Source organism: Aptenodytes patagonicus, chromosome 1, assembly GCF_965638725.1.
Source record: "Aptenodytes patagonicus chromosome 1, bAptPat1.pri.cur, whole genome shotgun sequence".
NCBI classification, from domain to species: Eukaryota; Metazoa; Chordata; class Aves; order Sphenisciformes; family Spheniscidae; genus Aptenodytes; species Aptenodytes patagonicus.
In genome coordinates, this window is record NC_134949.1 from 56,138,940 (window position 1) to 56,158,572 (window position 19,633).

Consider the following 19,633-nt stretch of genomic DNA (forward strand, 5'->3'; position numbering starts at 1 on the left):
AAAATTCATATCCTGAGGACAGCTTGCCCCATTCCCACTTTTAAAACTGTTGTGTTTTCCATCTTTTTATCAACAATAGACTTAAAGTGCATGCATAAAGTATTACATATGAGCATATATGAGTACTTAGCATGTTTATTGCCGTACCACCTGGGGTCAATAAGAACACAGCTCTGTTGTGTGCAGGCTTGATTCTAGTGAGCTGACCATTAGTGCACAGATAAAAGCCCTCTTCCAACTACAGCTGCTTGTCACGTCTGCCCTGGTAATGGTTACCATCCCGCAGATCTACTAGCTCAGATGCTCATGTGGTTTGTCCTGAAGCCATTTCAATAAAAATAAGCTAGATTAGATTAAACTGTTTAAATAATAAGTCTTTTCTAATTCCATCTCACTTTGGCTGCAATGAGTGAAAACTGCAGTGTCCCTTGGCTGCTACTGTAATTTTCTTTTGTGGCTGTTCCAACATCTTTAGTCTCTGACTTATTCCTCTGCAGTTTATTTTCCAAAGGTCACATAGCTGGGCATGAAAGGGACCTTTCATGAGTCTGTGTGAGAATTAGATGGAGGGAGGGAAAAGGAAAACCTCGAGAACACAGATCTGGTGATTCTGTGCTGAGGAGTGTCTTCTGCTGTTGCTTTTCACTTCTTGCATTTTTTCAGTATAGCAAGACTTACTTGAACAGTTTTCTGCAGCTATTGGTCCTTTAGCCTGAGTTTTCCCCATATACGTGCCTAATATAAATAACATGATACCATTCTTGATCACATTTTGAAATGAAAATCTTTGTGCTTTTTTTCCATTTTCTCACTCACACTTGGAAGGAACTCCCTGCTAAGACTTGCAAAACTACTTGTATATCCTCCTTCAGTTCTCAAATTTCTTCTTTTTCATGATGTCTATAGGCTAATAATTTGGCATCTGTAAGAGTTGATGTGCTAAAATGATTACTTGGCATGCTGGCTAGTACTCTCAGATTGTTTCCTGCACTCCATTGTTGGTCTGTGTACATGTCTCTTTCTCTTCTTCCGCATTTACGTCTGTGACAGGGCTGTTTATCAGGAGTACCTACTAAAACAGGTTTATAGCTATAACTCTTAATTAAAAGATTTGAATAAGACAAATGAGTCTGTTACACGCTGAGAAAATCTTGCTCAGAGAATTAAACTATATTTGTATCTCATAGTAGAGATTACAGGGTACTCTACTCCTATTCCTAATTTCAGTAGAGTTACATGAGCACAGAGCACAAACTTCTTGACTTTTTTGCCCTGATGACAAATGCTATGCATTTTGGAGCAAGGATGGTAGTGGTTATGGTTAAGCAATGTGCATATTGAAGTGGGATCTGTGCATTAATATAACAATATTGCACTTGACTATTGGTCATATGATGGTGAAAAGGGCATGATAGTATGTTATGGTGTTCCTTCTGGTGCATCGTCTTTGAGCATAAGACTTACCAGAAAAGACACCACCCCTTTGCATCCCACATATTTAGCAGAAGTGACTAGCTAGCAAGTAGAATGGATTTTTTGGGGGTAACTTTGTACTACTGTGCTGAAGAACTATCATAGTCACCAGCTACCTATGAAACTGAGTTGGGATAGAGTTGAATTTAGGAAGAAAATAATGTGCACGTAGGCTCTTTGTGTCTCCTGAAATCTTCACATTGTCTTCTCTGATCCTTTTTACTTTTTTTTTTTTTCAGGAGTACATCCTCAAAGGAGTGGTAAATGCAGCACTTGGACAAGAAATGGGCTCGGTGAGTGAAGCCCATGAGGTTCTCCAGCTTCTCCAACAGTAGAATGCGAACAGATCTGTAGGGACTGGAATGGAGTGAAAGAGGCAGTCATTTCTCATTTAGATTGCAGGATCTCTGAGTCTCTTAATCTTCTTCCATACAGTACTTGGTCCGGAACGAGTGAGATGCAAATCTCTGTTGCTAGTCCTGACAATAAATCAAGCTGAATTTGGCTTCTTTGTTCTGCTTCCAAAAAACCTGTTTGCTTTCTACAGTGTTCTTGTGTATCTAGGCACATACAGTGGTACATTTACCTTTTCTGTTTTCACTTCAGCCCTGGTTTGTCTGTTAGTTGCTCCCCATCTGTTCCTCAGAGCGTATTTTCAGTGTGTATTGTAGCATCAACTCTGGAACTCATGTTGGATTTTTTTTTTTTTCCCTCTCCCAGAAAGATCATCTGAAAATTGCTCAGCAGTTCTTCCAGTTGGTGGGTGAATCAGCCAGCGAATGTGGTATGTTTGAAATGCTCTTTCTCCATTATGTAAACCTTCTTACAATATCCACATATATACCATCGTATCTTTGTCTAACTGCTGACTGTTAGCATGACTATTGCTAGGCATTTTGTTGCTATAGTATGAGTAACAGAAAGTCTAATTTATAGTCTAAAACAAATTTGCAAGTTTAAATTAGAAGGCTCAATTAATTCCAAACCTTACTATATGAATTGGCTGGAAAAGAGGCTATACTGCAAACTGTTAGTCTTCACTGATAGATGCTGTGGCAGCTTGCCTTTGACTAGTAATCTCCATTATAGAAACAGAAGACAACAGCCTAATTAGATGAAGTGTGTGCTGAAACCTCACAGGTACAGATGCTCACAGGTACAAATCTAGGACTGCTAATGAAAGCCTATCGAGTACGTAGAGTCCTAGCACAGAGTGTGCCCTGGAACTGAGGGTGATTAAAAATGTAAAGAGGAATTTGGCTACAGAAAGAAATGGAGGCTCTGGGACTAACTCGTTGGTTGAATCAAAAAACATAAACATCATAAAACCCAACAAAGAAATATATTTCCAATATTTACTTTTACTTATACAATAACAGACCAAAACAAGACCTTGTCTTCCCTTCCCCTTGCCAAAGTAAAACCAAAAATCCCACATCAAAAAAGCCAGTAGTCAGAACACAGAAATTCAGCTGAAATGGGGCTTCCCAATTTCCTTTGTAGGCATTGTCAGTAGGACTATTTCCTTTGGTGGGTAATTTATGCATGTTTATGGTGCAGACAGCTTATGGTTCTCAGAGACAGAATGCTGTCTCCTGTGTCCACGGTGACTAAAGAGAAGGAGATCAAGAGACAGAGTGGCAGCACTGATGAAACTTTCGGAAGTACTGTTGAGCCATTCTGTTCCCCTTGCAGCCCTTGTACTGTTGAGATCGTGCAGCAGAGAACTTCACATTGGAAGGCTGGAAGTGGTTCCATAGATGAGGCTTCCCTAACATGTTCCTTTTGCATTGAGGCTATCCCTTTGGAGCTGGGACTCGGTTAGTGGGCATATAGCTAACTGGGCTTCTGATGCCAGTAAAGTCACAGGGTAATGGATACAATGGTGGTAGACCTCTTAATAAAAATAATACAGAGATAGTCTGAGAAAAGATATCCTGAAAAGATGTATAGTGAAGATTTAACCCAAAAACAAAATTGAAATTGTTGGGAAGCTAAAAGTCTTAACGTTACTGTGAAATATTTTTAAATACATATGCAAAACAGGATAGAGAGGCTCAGACTTGAGGTATGGTTGAGGGGAAAAAAAAAAAGGAACAGAAATGTAGTCCAATTAGGAAAGGTGGGTTAATTGAAAAAAAAATGAGCCTATGGGAAGGATTGGCTCCAACTAAAGGTAAATGGAAACATTAGTACTGCAAGCATCTTACACTCTTGGCACTTCCATGTAAAAACTGCTTTGTCACCTTTTTAAAAACTTGTCGGAGAAAGCTGATATACAGAAGAGCACACAGTTCAAGGTAACTCCTCCTTTAAAGGCAAAATAGCGTGAGGGGGTTTTTTTGTATCCTCAAATGAAGGACAAGTGGAGGTCAACAAACTGTAGATAGGAAATAAAAGAGGCAAACAGAGTTCAGTTTAGATAGGACATAACAAAAAGCGAAGACATGAAGACCAAATATGTAAGTTTTTTTATACAAATATTAGATGTTTTACAAGAAGATGAATAAAGTGGAACACCTGGTTTTAGAAGAGGAAGCTATAAACCTAAAATATTTTTTAAAATGTGATAGGAGGAAGGTAATGTAGGATATTGTTCCTATTTAATTTACAATGGGGTATTACTAAATAGGTGACGCCCGTGGAGAAATGGTTCTAAACATGATAGAAACTTTCTCTCAAAATAAAGTAAGTATATTTTCTTTGTCAGTGAGTAACATAAAATTGTTTTAAATTACATGCTCCAATAGGAGACTCATCGTATTGAGGCTAAATTATTCACCAGCCAGCCTGGATGGGAACAGTGACTGGCATATTAAAGAGGTTAGAGATTTTATATAGATAGATAATTAAATAATAGTTGGAGACTTCTATTCTGCCCATATTGACCTAGTAAATGCAATGACATGGCATGATACAGAGAATGAATTTTTAAATGCTAAGTTTTCATCTTTCTTAGAGAACACACAAGTAAACAGGTGACTAGACCGATACAGAGATTACATAGAAACTGATCTGAAATTTTATTATGAAAATCCAATTCTGTTACAGTGATCTGAGTATAATCAAATTCAAAATCCATGTGTTAGCAAATACCTCAAAAAATTTCCACAGTAGTAATTTCAAGAAGGGAAGCTACATAATAACCTTTCTCATTTCTAACAGAAAATTTTCAGTGAAGTAGCAGTGAAAAGGATAAAATGCACCTGATTTGAACACTTGAAAGAACCTTTTGTTTCTTCAAAGAAAGGGCTCGTATTCATAATTAATGACCTATAGGAGACAAATAATGACATAACTAGGTTTGTCAATGGTACAAAATTACCCATAGTAGGAAAAATGTGGAAGCTTCCACAATGATGAAAGCTGGGGAAGAATATATGAGGCTGGGTAATAATATGCAAATTAAATTTATCTTTGATAAATGCAAAGTAGTACATAGAGGGAAAAAAAACCCTTAAACTATATTTGCAAAATTATCAGAAAAGTTGAAAAGAATCTTAGGAATTGATGAGGAAAGGGAGAACAAAACAAAAATAATTACTGTATCATTGTATACAGATGTGATTCCCTTTCTTGAATACTGTCTGCCGTTCTGGTTCTTGCATTTCAGAAAAAATATGGTAGAACAAGAAAGGATACAATAAAGACAGCAAGGATGATCAGAGAAAGGGGATAGCTTCATGAACAAGGAGAGATTAAATAAAGGAGAATACATGGCCTGGAAATTGATGACTGAGTTTGGTTATGTTTGCGATACAGAACATCATAAATGACAAGGAGAAGAGGAATAGAGAAGAATTAGTTACCATACCATACAAAAAACAAGGAGCGTTGACATAAATTGTCACACAAGACAATTAAAACAAACAGCACAAATTACTTTTTCATATAACACAACTTATTTGATATAGAATCTTGCGAGAAACAGAAGGTATAAAGAAATTTGTAGAAGAAAAGTCCATTGGCTGTTTAACACAAATTTTTCAGTGATGATTAGGAAGTCCTCAGTGCAGGTTGTGGGAAGCTGGGAGAAACTTCAAAGGAAGTGGCATTACATACTACAACATGTATTACATGTGAAATCAGAATATATTCTTTCTATAGCTGTATATTCTTACTCGGCAAGCTTCTGAACCAGATAGACTTTGGATCCAATATGATCATTTTTATGTTCTGATGTAACTTAGTGTATTAGCCACTGTGTTGTATATTTGTGGTCATTTTTGATTTGCTGCCTTTGTTCCGCTGGATTTAGAATGGAGAACAGAATTCTTGCTGTTTGTATACTTGTGCTTTTGCTAAGTAGCCAACCGTGCTATTCAAGTATGTAAGTCATGCTTCAGCACTTCCCACTGTGCCAATCCTTGCAAGGAGCTAGTACCGCTAGATTGTCTGTTTAAGATCTTTATCAAGTTACTTAGCTGCTTTGTAGATTTGTAATACAAAAGTAAGTTGTGCTCGCTAGAGTGAGGAAATCCTGTGCTGTGTCTTTGCTCGCAACTGGGCCTACAAGGCTCCTGATTTTAATGTGGATTATCAGAAATTAATGGCTTAAAATGAAGATGTGGAATACTTTTTCAAAACAAGCTCCTATCTTTCTGACTTGCTTTTGTTAACTGTACAGACCCCAAGACTGCATTAAGAAAAAAGCAGCAACAGACAGTTTAGGAAGAATACGGTGTCATGCATTTGTAAAGTCATTTGGAGTCATCAATTAAGCCCTTTGCTATTTTTAAGTAGATCTCTGACTTGGAGGTTCAAGGAACATAGAGCAAACAGATTTCATGTGAAAGTCCTTTCCAATACATGTACACATTTCATCTCATGTTGGAATTTATGTACTTTAAGGGGAGTAGGGACACCCAAAACAAAAAAAAACAGGAAGCACTTAGTGTAGGAGTCAATATTCACCCTCTAGCAGCAATAAATAATACCCAGAACAGCAGCTGGGTTTACTGGGTATGTTAAAGCTTAATAAAAATTCGTAATCCCAATGACATGAAATGGAACTGGCATTACAAAGGAGGATATAACTAGATTTTTATAGTTAATTCCCATGGTCTTCTCCCAGGGTCTCAACTGGGTGGAAAATTAAACAGATCAGCTTTCTGAGATAAGTTAAGGAGGAAATGGGGCAAGAGGAACATTAGTAAAAGTAAATGAACATTAACATTTCCATTAAATGCAGTGTTTCTGGTGCTTAACATAAGTCTTACAAACTACCCTAAAAACGCTGCAAGCATAATGGAGAAAAGCACCCCTTTCATTTTCAGTGGTCCTCTTTTAGGACCAAGTCAGGCATATCTAGTGTTGGATGGGAGGAATGAAACATTTCTTCTGGACTTTGTGCAGTCTTTTCTTTGAGGTATCCTTAGGTCATCCTAAGTAATTTTTCAAAATGAGAACTTTTCTTCTTCCTGCATGAGTCACATGGGATGAATTAGAACTATAAAACTCTAGTTTTCCTGTCACTAGTAGTATTCATTGCTGAGTTGTATGAGATTTACAGATGTTTTACTTCTTTGGTTTTTTAATGAAATCTTTCACTAAAAGTATATGGAGGATGGTATGCTGGGATAACAAAATTTTCTGCCAAAATGTGGACATAAGAATAAATACTGAAACTTAGAAACTCTCCAATCATATATGGGAAAAGTGTGGTTCTAATATTTTGTTACTGTGATTAATTTTTACTGAAACTGTATTCTCAGTTTTAAGTCTTCCTTGCATGTTTATTTGCGTGTTTGTTTTATTTTGTTTAAAATAAATTGCTGTGAGTTGATGAACTTCAAAAATTGAATGTGAGAGAAAAGGAGCACTTTTGAAGTACCTGCATTCTCATGACAACAAAAAAAAGAGCTGAGGAACACTGAGCAAAATTGTTTCTGTTATTGTCCTGTCAAGGCATATATGTGTCATGATAAGTATGCCTGCATGTAGAAAAGGACAGATAAATATACAGGCCAGTTTCTGCTCCCAAGCGAACACTTCATAAATAACCAAATAATTTTCTTAAGTTGGAGAACTGAATGATGTGGTTCAGGCACAGATAAGGATGGATTGTCTATATGGAAATGACAGGACATCCAAGCTCAGTATCTCCTAGTGCTAAAAGGTAAAAAATGAGAATATGCTGCTTTCCTTTGAAATATATTTTGAGATCTTATATAGTGCTTTCCAGGAAAAACTACTACACTACCTTATTTAAAGGAGAATGTACAATTTTCCAGTGGAATGCTATATTTCGTGCTGCGGTATGGAGTCGAAATATTGGTCTTCAGATACATGAAATTCCTATATACAGAAAAGGTATTTTAATTTTCTAGTGTGGATGGATTGATGGTAACTAACCTACAGGAGCAGATTACTTCAGGGCTGTTGGTAGCCTTAGGATCTTATCTCCTGTCACCTCACCAAACTGCACAGAGCAACATGCTCTCTAATGATCATTTGACATAGTGAAATAGTAGTGATTTGACATCACGTGGGTTTATGCCTTCCCAGCTGCTACTTGGACTCATCCATCTCTGACCAATTTCTGCTGGTTGGGTCTAACAAAAATTAGTCCTAGTAAGCTTACTTCAGAATCTCCAAAACCAGCTTTGAAATAGTTTTTCAGTAACACAGCTAGCAATTTCAGAGTAGATGACAGCATAGTATGATGGCAGCCAAGTTTATGATGACATACATGGCAGCAAAGTTTACTGACACTCATTTGAACTGATATGCTTGGCTTATTTATGGCTTTACCACTTGTGAGCAATGTGATAATTCCAAGTGCATGAAAATTAATTTTCATATTGTATTTAATCACTGAGTATTTTTCCTGTGCATGTATTAATTTTTTATATATATATATATAACAATATTTTCAGTGTCTCAATTTTACTCTTTTACTAGAACTAAAATTAAAATATGTAGAGCTTCTCTGTCCAGGATAACTAAAAAGCATAATTTTAAAGAAAAAAGACTAATGAGGTTAGAATAACAAACTCAGGCTTTGTATCAAGTGTCATTTCCTAAGAGTAAGAATAATTCATGGTAAAATTATGCTACATAAATTGTGTCATGGAAAAGGCCTGTTACATAAACAATTTGTCTCTGTAGAATTTGCTTTTGAATACAGTCTTGCAATAGTTATTTTATGCTGTATAGAAAGTTGACAAGATGATCTAATAGTTTTTCTAACCTCTAGTATGGTCCTTTGCCTTGAAAAGGCAAGTTACACTATTTTTAGAAGTTAGCTGCTTTCATAGTTGCCAGCAGCCTTGACAGTGATTTCCATTACCATGTGATTTTTAAATTCTACAAGTCTGCATTTCTCTTTTGAATTTTAGATACCATTCCAGGGAGACAGTGCATGTCCTCCTGCTTCTTTCTTCTTAGACAGTTTGGTAATGTCCTGATTTACCTCAACTCAGTCAAGGTTAGTATTATTATTTAGTATTGGTAGTACTCTAATGCATGGAATCACTATTTATGGAATTAGACTGTACTCTGTGAGACGCTGTTTAAACATAAAAAGATACAGAAACACAACAGTAACAACAAAACACAGGAACAACAGTGGGACAAGTGGTCAATACAGCAAATTGATCAAAATGTAAGGAAGCAGTTTAGATAGCATTGTGCAGCATGGTGGTCTTATCACACTTGCAATTTAACCATTATCAGGCTTTCTGGTGGCATCACAGAAGACAAGGAAGATAATTAAAGGAAGACAATGAAAAAATTTGTGGATATTTATGGGGTGGGCAGCATGGAGGAAAAAAAACATGTTTGGGGTTTTTTTTAAGACTTATCAAATGAGCAATGGAGATTATTGTCACTGGTTAATAATTGGGGACAACATTTTAATGAATGAGAGTGTGTAAGGAAGATAGGACATGAAGGACCCTGAAAGTAATAAAGTTTATATTTTATAGGGAAAGCAGTCACTGAAGGGCTAAGATAGGGCAGTATTACCAAAGCAGTAAGCTAAGAATATTATTTTTGCAGAAGTAATCTGAGTGGTACCCTGCAGGCAATGTTGCATTTTTCAAAGTAAGAGAAGGACATTGCAGTTACCATAATGCAGCATTATCAGATCACCAGTATTCAATTGATAAAATGGATATAACTTACAGATATGCAGTTATAAATCAGATGTGAGGAAAAAGAGAGGCTGGAGTGTGATTATAGTTAAGTGATTGCAGCCTTGTTCTACTGATTTGAAACTAGAGTTGTAAAAACTCTATATTTGGTAGGAAGAGGAAGGAGAATCTAAAAAGAAACAGTTAGGGAGATGCATGAGATGAGGACAATTACAATGGTCTAAGAGGGTGAGACCTAAAGAAAAATACGTGGCTGTAATGGTGCCAAAAGCAGCTGATAAGTGAAGAATGATGAAGGTGTAGTGTTTTTAAACTTTGTCTGGAAAGAGGTCATTGAAGAAATCCCAAGTGGCTGTAGCCACTGGAATGGCTCCACTGTAGTGGAATGAAGAGACACCCCACCACCACCACCCCAAATTGGACTGTGTGTGTAACTGGAAAAAAGGAGAGCTGGAAACTAACAGTGAGATTTGTTTTGCCTAACTTGAGCCATCTAAAAGTCAGACTTCTAGTTATAACTGATCATCTGGTCTCAGTCTATAGCCAATGGGGGCAGATGGTAATTTCTGAAGGAGAATTCATCCTGTGTATTTCTTACACTTAGAATGGAATGAGTCACCCCATAGAAATACCCAGCTCTTTCCATTTACTTAAAGTTCTTAACCTTTTCAGGTTAGAACTAGCTGTTTAAGGTTAAATGCAATTACTTACCACCTCCAAGATATATGGGAAAGCTTAGAAATGAGAGGGGGGGGGAGCATCTGGGGAGGCAAATAGAGTCATCATTAATATTGGAAAGTAAGGTATGGCTAGTGTTTGTAAAGGAAAGAGCTAGAAGCGAACAAGACACTAAACAAATTAAGAGGGTGAAAGTGGGCAATAGGGTGATCAGAGGATAGGTCAGAGTCACGAGGCAAGAGAAGTGCTACAAGGAGGGCATTAAGTGAGACAATTCTGCATCTGTGAGGGTATAAAGGAAAGTGTTGTAGGAAGGGTTGGAAAGAAAATCCAAAGGGAAAAGGAAGAGCACAGAATACTCAGTGTTATTTTGTAAGATGTAAGAGCCCATGCAGAGGGAAATATAGGTGAGGAATAGATCTAATGTTTAAAAACTGTCAGGAGGAAGGCAGAAATAATGACAGGTACAGGTATGCAAGCCTTCAATCCTGCTATATTTATCAACTAGAAGAAGGAGCGTTCTTACCTTGTCAGATTTGGGAGAAAAGATTTTATTATGTGTGTATAGGGGAGGAGAAGGGTTATTGGACTGCTTGTTTGGATGTTTTGTTTTGTTTTGTTTTAAAAACTTAGCTGTTTTGCTGAGAGTATGTAGAACTACTGTTGCACATTATAACATATATATGTGGATCTCAGCTTGCAAGCTGGACTTCTCCACATATACATGCCTTTGGCATCAGTAACCATATATATGGGTCAAATCAAAACAGATTTAGGCAAAGATGGTAATTTTTTTTTAAATATTCCTTCAGTTTTCACAGTTGTAATGTGACTGCATTTATAAGGACATACTGGATACTCCCCTCTCAACTGCGGAAAGAAAGGTGATTCAGAGAATAATTAGAAATTGAAATATTGTCTTAAGAGATTTAGAAGACAGATATTATTTGCTACAGAGGGAAATTAAGAAAATAAAATGATACAAAATGAGGACTAGAATAAACAAGGTAGATTTGAAAACTCCATTTCTATTAGGAGAGGCTGAAAACAAGATATGGCTTACTGGAATTGCAGCAAATTCACCATGTCTTTTCTAAGAAAATGCATTTTGTCCTTCTCAAAACGCAGCTGGTTTGTGAAACTCATTGTCATAGTTCAAGGCAGGGTTGAGGTTGCAAGTCTGGAAGGTTTTATAGATTGTATCTAGCGAGTTGCAAAATGATCAAGCTTAAGTAAAATACGTATTTGTTAAATCCTTGAAGGGAATCATAAATACTGGTACTTTGAGACATAATGCAGTTGATAAATAGCAAGGGACAAAGTTTTCTGCCTACCACCACTTTCTTTGCATGGTCCTTTTGAAGTAGTTGGTACTCATAATTTTCTAGCTGAGACTAGGCACTGCTCAGATTTACTTGGGTCATTCCCCGCCTCTTCAGGTCACAGGGATGCAAGTAATTCTTCCTGTACCATTTTACAGGCAAGGTTTAGGTGGCTTTACAGTCACCTTTGTGTTTCATTCACAGGAATCAACTTCAGTAGAATCTCTGCAGCTCTTTAAGTGAAGACTGTTTGCATGATATTCTCTCAGGAAACACCACCTTCATCCATGATTGATTAAAACTGCTTTAGGCATGAGAATGTCTCAAAGGACACCTTATTATAAATGTATTGCCAGCTGCCCTGAGGGTGACATTATAACACTGAGGATCAACTGAGAAGACAAGCTAAGTCAGGCTCAGCTGAGTTCTGGCCACAACGAATGCTTCATTGTTCAGCTGGGTATCTGAGCATCTCATTGAAATGGACATCACTCAGACCACAGTTAGTTTTATGAAAAGATTGAAGACCACTGAAAAGACCGCAAAAGAGTGAAGTCCAGTACCTACAATGTGGTTTTAAAAAAAAATAAAAAGAAACAAAACATCTAGCTGCTGTGAATGTGTTGCACTATCAGCAGCAGTAGTTCATTTATACTGGTTTTGTTTTCGCAGCAGGTCTGGTCTCTAGCACTCATACAGCCAGGATGGAATGACACAGTTTTTAAGATTGGTTGCTGACAGAGTTTCTTTTCCATTTTACTTCAAAAATACAATGGGGGCTATTTGAACAGAAGGAACTATTCATGCAGTAAAACTAGCATCTTGCTCACCAGCTTTGCTTAACCTGGGACTTGTGCTGATTCACACGAAACTATCATTGAGGAAGAGTACAGTAAAGTGTTGTAATTCTCATATGGTGAAACCAGTTAGTTCACCCTAAGGGTACTGAAATGTTTTCACAAACTAAGCTTGAGATTCATCTGATTGGTTCATCCTCATGCTTTCACATAGCTTGCTATATTTGCTGGCTCTTTTGGACTCTAACATAGACTATTTGAGTGAAACCTAGACATCTGGCAAATGGTGGCCACCCCCCACCTCTCCTCTCCAGGCACCGGCTTGATGTACATGGGTGGACTGGGTCAGTACCCTTTGTTGACTACCTGTGACAGGGAAGAGGTTCCTCCAGTGTCCCTACATAATGAAAGAAGATAGAGAGCACTGGGAAAGGGTTTTGTCCCTTGCTTCCCATATCTTTTGTACAGTCCCAGTTGTGCTTTTTACCTCCTCCTCACTCTTTAATGAGAGAACAAAACAAAAGTTTGGTCTTCCTACACAAGTTCTGTTTCTTTTATAGATGTTACATAAGGAAAAACATTTCTCTTCCACACACCTTGCTGTTATGCACACAGGAAAGCTTTTCTTGCAGTAACTATAGTGGATAAACCACCCTGCTTTTTTCCCATGCTCTTTCACAAGCACTGCACCTCTGCTCAGTGGGGCTCCTCAATCCCATTCACATTTGTAGCTGTGGTATTGTGTTCCACCTTACCTCTACCAGGTCTACTGGTGCAGCAGTGTGGGACAGTGCTGAATGTAGAACACACTCAGCTGACTTTTGGTCATCTGAGTTATACTTCAATCTGGACATCTGACCACGATCAAAAGTAAGCTATTTGGGTCAAACCCAAACATCAGGCCAATCTATACCTAGAGTTGTATTTCCTGCTTTGGCCTATGCAGCTTTTCAGAAAAGACACAGCTAGATCAACCTGATCTGTTATTAACCAGGTGTGTCCAGTCTAATACTATGGGAGAGAAAAACTTAATGTTGCACTTCAGATAGAGAGAAGGGTGCCTGTAAGCAAGGCTTGAGCTTAAGGAAGTCCTGTTACACAGTGTGCTGCCTGCTTACAGCCTGGTACTGCAGCTCCACCTCCATCATGTGATCCAGTGTGTCAGACTAGCATCTGTCACATAACCAGATCCACAGGATCTCTTGTTGAACCTTGAGAAGTCTTGGAAAAACAAACTGTTCATCTCCTTAAGCCATTAGGGAGTCAACTGCCTATTTACCACGCTAGTGGTAAAATAAGTGCTTGGGAGGTGGAAGAGACCACGGCAGCACAGCATGTCTTCACATGCCCAAAGTGAAAATTACATCCATAAAAGCTGCCACTGCAATTTTGAGCTTGGAGCATTCTCCAGATCTCTCATGGTTAATACTGTGGAATGTTCCAGCTGTGTTTGTAGTCACGAATGTAGGATGGAAAGCCAGTCCATAATTTTCTACCCACAGTTTATAAATGCCTTATGTTCATAATGTGGGTTTTTCTTTTTCCTTCCCGTTGTCTTGATATAGTCTGACTCAGATTTAGGGAGGAGGATATTTTTAATGTTGTTATACCATGGGAGGAGGGTTTTTTTGTTTTATTTATTTGGGTTTTGTCTGTGTGGCTTATTTTCCAGAGTTACTTCTACAACGATGACACTTTTAACTTCAACTATGCCCAAGCCAAAGCTGCCATGGGCAATTTTAGTGAGGCTGAAGAGGTATGTATTTACTTTCTTTAAAAAACAGCAATGGAAACATTTCCCACATACTCCCCTCTTTCCTTCCTTTTCTCCCTCCAGATCTTCATGTTGGTTGAAAATAAGCAGGTTGTGGAACATCATCTTCCCCTTCTTAGAGGAACCGAAACTCTCAGTGAACACTATTCAGAAAAGATTATCTTGCTAATCTTGTAATGTGAGGTATATGGAGAGTCATGCTGCTTGTGGTGCATCACAAGAGTGCTTGCAGCTATCTCTAATTGATCAAAGAATGCCCTCTTAATCAGACTTCCTACGCTTTGTCTGGGATCCCAGGCAGTCTTATTGTTAAGACTGACGAGGGCATGCTGACTAAGAGACACTGAATAGTTAAGAGCTTCTAGGTGTCCCTAGAAATTTGTGTTTAAAAAAAAAAATTTCTTCCTCTGGGAGATGTGGGAGGAAAAGAGGAAGTGCTCACTATCTTATTCAGCAGCATCCAGATGCAGCTGGAAGAGATTAACTTCTACACACAGCATTTTTTGTGTCTATGTGCAGTAGAAACTTAATTACAACTAAAATATGCAAAAGCAAATAGCTATTATGAAGATGGAAGCAACATTTTCCACAAGACCAGAAAGAAGACAAGCCAGAAAAAAAAACCTCAACCACGTAGTCTAAAGTGAATCATATAGGTTTGAGATTTTTTTGTTTGTTTTTCCTGTCTTTCTAACTTTTTAACTCTTCAGGTTTCTTGACAACAGAGCCCCCCTGTTTTGTTTTTTTTTTTCTTTTCTCTCCCCCCGCCCCTCCCCCAGCACTCACCCCCTTAATTTCTGTGACTTGAAATTGCATCTTTCTTCGAGAAAAATATCCAAGACTGTCAGGCAAAATGGATATATATTTCAATTCACCTACCTTAATTTAGTTAGCTTAATGAAAATGCAGGTGAGTATCTTAAAACTATACTAGCAGGCTATGCTGATAAAAAATGATAATGCTGTAAGTAAGCTTTAGCTGCAGCCAGGCAACAAAGAAACACAAAGGTGTAAACTGCTGTTAATCCACATTTTTCCTCTTATGTTCCTACAAATGATTCTATATAAACTTGTGTTATGTAGCTGATGCATTTAAATAACAGGATTATGTAATTAAATTGATTAGTCTGTCCTAATGTCTGATCTTTGCCTGTGATGACACTTTCATATAAAGATCACCCTTCCACAGTGTCTCATAAACTTGTAAAATATCTCCACATATAGCACTTATTAACTTATTGAAAAGCTTATCTCCCTGGACATAATGAAATAAAACCTATGATAAAGTGCTACTTACACTGATAATGCCGCCTTTTTTTTTTCTTTCTTCCCCACCCCCAAAATTAGGGGGTCAGCAATGTTTAACCAATAAAAATGTCAGTAATTTGTGGAACTCACTGTTCCAGTATATACATCTGCTCCTATAAAGGTATTTTGAGTTTTGCCAGTGGCATCCTAGTATAGTTACAAATATACCTGCAGAGAGGCATAAATACCTTTTTTTTTCTTTCTCCTCTGAGTAAAGCCAGAGTACATTTTAAAATTTATAACTTCCACACACGCATCCCTTTAGATGTAGGATGTAATAAACCTGTATTTGTACAGTAAGTTACAGAAGACGAATGTTTTGCCTCCGAACCTTACTGAAACCAAAATGGTTAGAAATGGCTTATTGCTGACCTGGAATGATCTCTGACATGTATGGGGAGGAAAGGTTCATATATGTGTGTGTGTGTGTGAAACTTCTGGTATTTCAAGAAGATGCTAATGTAATTGCTTGCATCGCTTTCTAAACAAACACATTCCAAATGGCTTTTCCCACAGGCCCAGTGTTCCTTTGTGCTGTTTGTGTTGCATGGCCGCCCACTGGCACTTGTTCAGAGTAGGCCGCACCCTCTGCACAGCTTGGTGTTTTGCAGCTGCAGAAGTCCCTTGATAAGCATGGCACTGTTTGAATCCTCCACCTACTCGACACAGAGAGAAGCCCCTAGACTGCACTTGCATACCCTAACTCTTCTCATGAAGCAGTTGTTCGTGTGGCTTAAGCCTTAGCTGCATGTTGAAACGAGGCAGGTCTGCCTTCTGTTTGTTTAAAAGTAAATGCATGTATAATCTTTTATTTTCCTTCTTCCTGCAGGTGTTCCTTTTGATCCAGAGTGAGAAGATAAAGAATGATTTTGTTTACCTTAGCTGGCTAGCTCGCTGCTGTGAGTCACTTTACCCTCAACATTGCAGAATACAGATCCTCCTCTATTGCATCAGTCTTGGCAATCCACTTTCTTAATTGAATTTAATGTTGTAGGTGGATTCGGGACTGTGAAAGTGAAAAGCTGATTGCACTAGTTATGGCATGGGTGGTTATTGCACCTTTCATACATCTGGCTTTAGTAAGCAATTACTGGTTCAGTGCAGCGCTGTTATAGTTCCATCAATGCAGCTTTGTCCTAACCAGTGAACCTTTTTCTTCTCAATTGTCTACTCAACTTCTTGAGTGAAGATTTTCTGTCTTAAAAGACTGAGTTACAACTCAAAAATACTCAGAGTAAGACATAAAATAGAAGCATCCATACTGGGTCAGGCCCAAGGGTCTGTCTAACTCCAAGAGCAGCCAATGTCAGATGTCTAGGGAAGAGAAGAATCAGGCAAGCATACATGGTATTTTTCTTCCTACTGCTTTACTCTTCATGTCGGTCCAAATTCCTGTGCCTGAGGCGTGTCGTTTATAATCTCCATCATGTTTTTTCTTTCATAAACTTTTCCATTCTTCCCTTGAAACCAGGAAATTTTTGCCATGTTTAATATCCTATAGCAATTTTTATTAAGTATTTCTGAGTCAATTTTTAAAGCATGGCAGAGTACGCCTCAGTACAGATACAGCTGCAGCACCACATGCAAAATAGTATAGAGGTGGGCTATTCTGATGACTCAAGTCTGAGATTCCCTAGGCTGGTTTGTTTTCCTTACAGTGCCTCAATACAAAAATGCTCTCTTATCATACAATTTTCAGCAGTTGTACTTGGAATGTAAATACATTTGTTTTGGGACATTATGCCATATTGCGGATGTGGTCAACATCTCTAATGTGATCTTTCCAGACAGGCATATCACACCTATGGATGCCTATCTATGACTCTCTTTTAGGACATGCCAGTTTATTTGCTTTTTCATTACACTCCAGTACCTGGTTGTGTTTGAGTGTTTTATATGTGAATGTTTTATGTGAATTTTTTTGATGGGAGAACTCCCATTGCAAAGGGAAATCATGGTTGTTCAGTAGACAGTGTTCATCCTTTTGTACAGTAGACAGTGTTCATCCTACTGTGCTATAGTAGTTCTTTGACATACATCTGGGGATGCAGAACTCTTTGAAGGTGCTACTTATTATACAAGAAGTAGAATCATCACCATGTTACCAATTAAAAATTTTCTAGCTCTTTCATAAGAGTTGCCATTTATTCTTGAGTGTGCCTTTTGCCATTCTGAATTCTTGTTGAAGTTTCAGTGGAGCTGCTGTATTCTTCTGTGTCTGTCTTAAAATTTTGATTTTTCATTCCCAAACAGCTGCTAGAATTCTTTGCAGAAACAACTGTTCAGTGATGAGTATAGTTATCTTTTTGTGTCAAGTATGTAAATTACTATTAGATCCTTCTGGATAAAAGCTGCTGTAGAAATTACAAAGCATTATAATACATTCATGTCAGAGTATGATTAGGTATTGAGTCATAAACAATTCAATGCTGAAGTATTTCCAGAGGGCAAAAAGTACCAGCAATGCATCTTTTTGGATGCTAGACAGTATTTTTTTGTTTAATATTATTGTACTATTTATACAAAATTCTTCTTGAAGAGAAGGTAAAAAAACATTGAATTAGCACAGTACTCCATTTCTCTAGATAGATGGGTTAGTATTTGGAAATTAAGACCTGGCTGTTTGCCACTGTGTATGGTATCTGGAGCTGATGAAAGAAAAATCTGATTTGATGTCTTGCTGCCTCCTAAATGAGAAGTGTCTATAAATTCTGTGATTTAGTGTTACATGTTTATTGTTGATATTGCCACCCATTCTACCTGCAACGTATGTATTGGCACAGTGGGCACAGATATAGTAAGCTAAACAGTCCCTCTTTTGAAAGAGCACAAAAGCGGTCATGTGTGAACAGCCAGCTACTCTGTGAGTAGCTGGTAAGACTTGAATTCAAGAAAGGAATACTTGAATGAGTCTGGAATTACCAATATTGACCTCAGATTCAATAGAATGGGTTCTTATCTCCAGAAAGAAAATCGATTTTAGAATTCTTTGTGTTCAAACACCCTAGTAGAATTTCCACTAGCTGAGATGGAAGAGACAGATTCTTTTATTTCTAATTGTGTATAGCAGTGATGTTTAAAGTTAAAGGCCAATGAAAAATTCTAGTCACATAGGCAAATTTAAAACCAGCACCAAATCTCAGGAATTTGGAAATATTTTTTTCTAGTAGATGCATAATGACAAGTTTTGTTATGCTTGTAGGGGCTTCACCCACCCCCGCTTTGGTTTGCTATGATTCATGGGGATTGAATGTTTAGATTGAGGTAGGCACCAGGTATTAAAGACCTCAGGTCAGTGCCAATTAATTTTTTTCTGTGTGTAAGAACACATAATCCTAAATCTCACCATCTAAATGGACTGCCACAGTTCATTGTCCTGGATAAAGTAACTTCTGTAATGCTTTCCATTCTATTTCTTAATCACATCTGAAATCATGAGAGTTGTGCTTATTGCTGTATCTGTGAAATATAAATGGAGATGTAAACGCCATAATTATTCCTCTTGACATTGGTATTCTCTGATGAATTGCTGTTATTGCTAGTAAGGCAGAAGATAAGGACAAGTTTCCCTTCCCAACCTCATGCTCACAGGCTGAGGCATGCATTTACATTAAGCAAAGAAGTTTAGGAACATTTATTCCACCTGCCATTGAGTATTGTGTGTGGCATATTCTTTTCATAATCCCAGCTTTTTGTTGTTATTGCAGATATTATGAATAAGAAACCACAGTTGGCCTGGAAGCTCTATCTGAAGATGGAGACCTCAGGGGAGTCCTTTAACCTTTTGCAGCTCATTGCAAATGATTGCTACAAAGTGAGTCTTCTCTTTAGAACTTGGTGTTTGGCATGTCAATTCAGTGATTGTACCAACAGCCTTTTTTTTTTTATACTTTCCATCATTGTCATCACTAGTGAACTTTCTTTTATAACAGCAGGATGTCTAATAATGTAGATGAGTTGTGTTCCCCAGGGCTCAGTTTTGGGGCCGGTCTTGTTCAATATCTTTATCAATGATCTGGATGAGGGGATCGAGTGCACCCTCAGTAAGTTTGCAGGCAACACCAAGTTGGGCGGGAGTGTTGATCTGCTTGAGGGTAGGAAGGCTCTGCAGAGGGACCTGGACAGGCTGGATCGATGGGCCCAGGCCAACTGTATGAGGTTCAACAAGGCCAAGTGCCGGGTCCTG

The 19,633-nt window shown here is 37.9% G+C and overlaps 1 protein-coding gene across 4 annotated transcripts in view; it reads left to right on the forward strand.

The window, feature by feature from the left end:
- IFT56 (intraflagellar transport 56) overlaps window positions 1-19,633 on the forward strand; it is a 50,450-nt gene that overhangs the window by 23,698 nt on the left and 7,119 nt on the right. For 3 of the 4 annotated variants that reach the window (XM_076336470.1, XM_076336480.1, XM_076336490.1), the window contains 6 exons: window positions 1,713-1,766; window positions 2,194-2,257; window positions 8,814-8,902; window positions 14,039-14,122; window positions 16,277-16,346; window positions 19,155-19,261. In XM_076336470.1, coding sequence (XP_076192585.1) covers window positions 1,713-1,766; window positions 2,194-2,257; window positions 8,814-8,902; window positions 14,039-14,122; window positions 16,277-16,346; window positions 19,155-19,261 — 468 coding nt within the window. Of the gene's footprint in view, window positions 1-1,712; window positions 1,767-2,193; window positions 2,258-8,813; window positions 8,903-11,773; window positions 12,223-14,038; window positions 14,123-16,276; window positions 16,347-19,154; window positions 19,262-19,633 lie in introns of those variants that run through there. The other variant, XM_076336500.1, reaches the window with a different exon arrangement.